The sequence below is a fragment of the Dendrobates tinctorius genome, unplaced genomic scaffold (genome assembly GCF_039654945.1).
Source record: "Dendrobates tinctorius isolate UK_male_01 unplaced genomic scaffold, ASM3965494v1 ptg000128l, whole genome shotgun sequence".
Taxonomy (NCBI): Eukaryota; Metazoa; Chordata; class Amphibia; order Anura; family Dendrobatidae; genus Dendrobates; species Dendrobates tinctorius.
In genome coordinates this window covers 5822735-5827123 of record NW_027361796.1, presented here as the reverse complement: position 1 = coordinate 5827123, position 4389 = coordinate 5822735, and the positions used below count along the sequence as shown (strand labels likewise).

The 4389-nt window shown below is 44.6% G+C and overlaps 1 protein-coding gene across 1 annotated transcript; it reads left to right on the top strand.

Annotated features, from left to right (window-relative positions):
* Positions 1-265: 265 nt before the first annotated feature.
* On the top strand, positions 266-2322 carry LOC141047592 (uncharacterized). The gene is made up of 2 exons (XM_073542738.1): positions 266-502; positions 613-2322. Exon 2 carries the CDS (start codon positions 848-850, stop codon positions 2030-2032), a length of 1185 nt encoding a protein of 394 aa, XP_073398839.1. The 5' UTR covers positions 266-502; positions 613-847; the 3' UTR covers positions 2033-2322.
* Positions 2323-4389: the final 2067 nt, after the last annotated feature.

Here is a 4389-nt window from a genome sequence, read left to right as displayed (position 1 = left end):
TCATCGGGGTCTACAGTGACTGCTTTGAGTATTGTATTGCTACATTGTGCCGCAGTGACTGTTGTCCTTGACGGCACTGTTGGGTTTCGTGCTAGGCGTATTCTAGCAGGAAACCCAACAGTGTCATCGGTGTCTACAGTGACTGCTTTGAGTATTGTATTGCTACATTGTGCCGCAGTGACTGTTGTCCTTGACGGCACTGTTGGGTTTCGTGCTAGGCGTATTCTAGCAGGAAACCCAACATTTTCATCGGGGTCTACAGTGACTGCTTTGAGTATTGTATTGCTACATTGTGCCGCAGTGACTCTTGTCCTTGACGGCACTGTTTTTTTTTATCAACAGTGGACAAAGTCCGAACACGTTGGCGTTCGATCAAGGACCGCTTCAACAGTGATGTTCGTGCTGAGGGCCAGGTTCGCAGTGGATCTGCGTCAAGGACCAGAACTAGATACCGTCACTATCATGCGTTGCAGTTCCTAAGACCGGTCCTTGCCACAAGATCGTAAGTATTATACATTTTGGGTTTTTATTTTTATTAATCTGTGTTTTTCTAATCCACAGCTGATGCTTCTTGTAAAGGCATGGTAGTAATGATTTTCCTTTCTTCCACAGCACCTGGAGCAGCACCCTGCAACCTGGCCCTGGAGCGGTCCTTCCTCGGACGTCCTCTGACCCGTCCCAGCCATCCGACAGCCAGGAAGCACCTTGCAGGTCAACCACACACACAGCTGGTGACCAGGAAGCTGGGCCATCAGGTGTTCCCCTGTCCCAGGTCTCTGCCACTGGTTATGCGGGCACTACCCGCCAGCGGCAGAGGGCCTTGGACAGGAATGTCTTGCCCGAGTTTATGCATTTGAGCGAGACATTTAATTCCAGCCTCAAGTCACTGTCCGACAGAGTTGAAAGCGGTTTTGCCCTCATGGAACGTGGTTTTAACCACTTTGAACACCGCTTCAATTCTGTAGAACAGCGCCTTGACCGTCTGGAGGCCGACCTCAACAGACCAGCACACCATTTTTTTAGTAAGATTGAAAAGGGCATGGCGGAACACCTTAGTCCTGATCAACAGCTGAATGTGCTGCAGGCCTGCAACAATGCTTTCTTGCAGGCTATGCAGCATAATCGGTACGGTCAGCAGTCAGTGGTGTCCTTTCCACCTGTGCCACCATTGACTCGCTTCACCTCACTACCGACTTGTGCTGCATACCACTGCACGGACACCTCTATTCAAAGCCAGGACACCCACCGTTACACCACCACAAGTCTGAGTGCAGCTGGTCACTTCACCGACACCACCATGGCAAGCGCTGCTCCTGTCTGGAGCACCACCGCCAATCCCATGCATGCGTGGAGCTCAGCCACCACTAGGCAAACATGGAACAGCCCTGCCGCTACAACAACATGTAGTAGCCCTGCCACCACCACTCTGCAAACCTGGGCCATCACTGCCGCCACCAGTCCTCCTGCAAGGACGAGCACTGACAACGAAGAGCAGCAGCAGCCACCTCAGCAGCAGCAGCCACCTCAGCAGCAGCAGCCACCTCAGCATCAGCCGCCACCTCAGCAGCAGCAGCCACCTCAGCAGCAACCGCCACCTCAGCAGCAGCAGCAACCACCTCAGCAGCAGCAGCCACCTCAGCAGCAGCCGCCACCTCAGCAGCAGCCGCCACCTCAGCAGCAGCCGCCACCTCTGCAGCAGCAGCCGCCACCTCAGCAGCAGCAGCCATACCAGCAGACGGGGGACCTACATTCCATATTTGCCCCTACTTCAAGGCGAAATCAATCAAGGCGGGCATTGGGCCAAAGTCGGTCCAGGCACACAAGCCTACGGCGACATGCCTTTACAACTAATGTAACTGAACAGATTTCCTCTCCTACAAGTGTTCCAAGTTTAATTCCCTTAACTGGACTACCTTCCCCCACAAGTTTTGTTGCCCCTTCCCCTCAAACACCGTCTTCAACTGCAAGTGTTGCATATTCCCTGCACACCCCCAAATTGAAACCATCTGCCCCCAAACGCCGTAAAAAATAATTTTTAGTTTTTTTTTTGTGATAAAAAATAAATTTACATTTGTGGTTCACCATTAATAAGTTTCATTAATGTTGTTTGCGCCGCTCACACACACTGATGGGTAAATACATGTTAAAAACCAACCCAAGGGCTAGTATAGTCATATGTGAAATAACATGGACTAGTATAGTCATTCCAAGGCCTAGTGTAATAACTCTAGTTTTACCAAATAGAATCTGGTTTCATGAAAAACAAACTGTTGAAACTTGTCTAAAAAATAAGTTTCTTTCTAGTTTCACCAGTTTGTTTTTTGTGAAACAAGATGCTAGTTGTTAAAAATCGAGTTATTACAGTAGGCCTTGGTATGACTATACTAGGCCGTGGTATTTCACATATTACTATACTACTAGCCCCAAGGCCTACTATACTCATATTTGAAATACCACGGCCTAGTATAGTCATTCCAAGGCCTAGTGTAATAACTCTAGTTTTACCAAATAGAATCTGGTTTCATGAAAAACAAACTGTTGAAACTTGTCTAAAAAATAAGTTTCTTTCTAGTTTCACCAGTTTGTTTTTTGTGAAACAAGATGCTAGTTGTTAAAAATCGAGTTATTACAGTAGGCCTTGGTATGACTATACTAGGCCGTGGTATTTCACATATTACTATACTACTAGCCCCAAGGCCTACTATACTCATATTTGAAATACCACGGCCTAGTATAGTCATTCCAAGGCCTAGTGTAATAACTCTAGTTTTACCAAATAGAATCTGGTTTCATGAAAAACAAACTGTTGAAACTTGTCTAAAAAATAAGTTTCTTTCTAGTTTCACCAGTTTGTTTTTTGTGAAACAAGATGCTAGTTGTTAAAAATCGAGTTATTACAGTAGGCCTTGGTATGACTATACTAGGCCGTGGTATTTCACATATTACTATACTACTAGCCCCAAGGCCTACTATACTCATATTTGAAATACCACGGCCTAGTATAGTCATTCCAAGGCCTAGTGTAATAACTCTAGTTTTAACAAATAGAATCTGGTTTCATGAAAAACAAATTGTTGAAACTTGTCTAAAAAATAAGTTTCTTTCTAGTTTCACCACTTTGTTTTTTGTGAAACAAGATGCTAGTTGTTAAAAATCTAGTTATTACAGTAGGCCTTGGTATGACTATACTAGGCCGTGGTATTTCACATATTACTATACTACTAGCCCCAAGGCCTACTGTACTCATATTTGAAATACCACGGCCTAGTATAGTCATTCCAAGGCCTAGTGTAATAACTCTAGTTTTACCAACTAGAATCTATTTTCAAACTGTTGAAACTTGTCAAGTTTCACAAAAAGATACTAGTTGGCCAAAATCGAGTAGGCCTTGTTATGACTATACTAGGCCGTGGTATTTCACATATTACTATACTACTAGCCCCAAGGCCTACTATACTCATATTTGAAATACCACGGCCTAGTATAGTCATTCCAAGGCCTAGTGTAATAACTTGTAATGGAGCAGATTACATGAGCAGATTACATTCATCCACTCAATGCTGACTTGTATTCCCCATGGACTTTCATTGGGGTTGGGTTTTGAGGGTTGTGTTTTGAGAAAATCACATACTTTGTTTTAAACTAGTTGCACAATTTTCTCTTGAAAAAAAATGGTTTCCTGATTCATGGCCTGCAGCTTTGCTCATTCCAATATATTTCACGCAGACTAGCAATGCTGCATTTTAACTCGTATGTGTATTTACCTGCCCAGGTGTGTGAACATAACAAAATTCAGTTATACATGGGAAGTTTTTTAATTAATTGGAGTTTAAAAAATATAGTGCACTCAGTAATGGTATCAAATAAGGATTTTTATTACCATAAACAACAACATTACACCATTTCATCTTGCCAGTGCACCCGTCCTACATCAGAAATAAAGTAGGCCGCAAATTTGTCCCTCATTTGGCCAACTTCAACGGATGACCTGAGAGTGTGCTGAGTGAATTCAGGCAATGGGTTAGGAGCATCATCGTCCAGTTCAAAGGTCGGGTGCTCTTTAGCCATCACAAAGTTATGTAGAACCACACAGGCCTTCACCACCTCATCGACTGTTTCAAGTTTAAGATTAATGGCCGTGCCCAGAATTCGCCATCTGGAAACAAGAATCCCAAAAGCACACTCGACAGTTCTTCTGGCCCTGGTCAGCCTGTAATTAAAAATTTTTTTGGTGTGGTCCAAGTCCCGGCTGGAGTAGGGTTTCAGTAAGTTTCCGCACATTTGAAAAGCCTCATCGCCAACCATTACAAAGGGCAGTGGCGGAGCTTCGGTGTGAGGAAGAGGCCGTGGCATAGGGAAATTAAATTGGTTGCCATACAACCTCCGGCC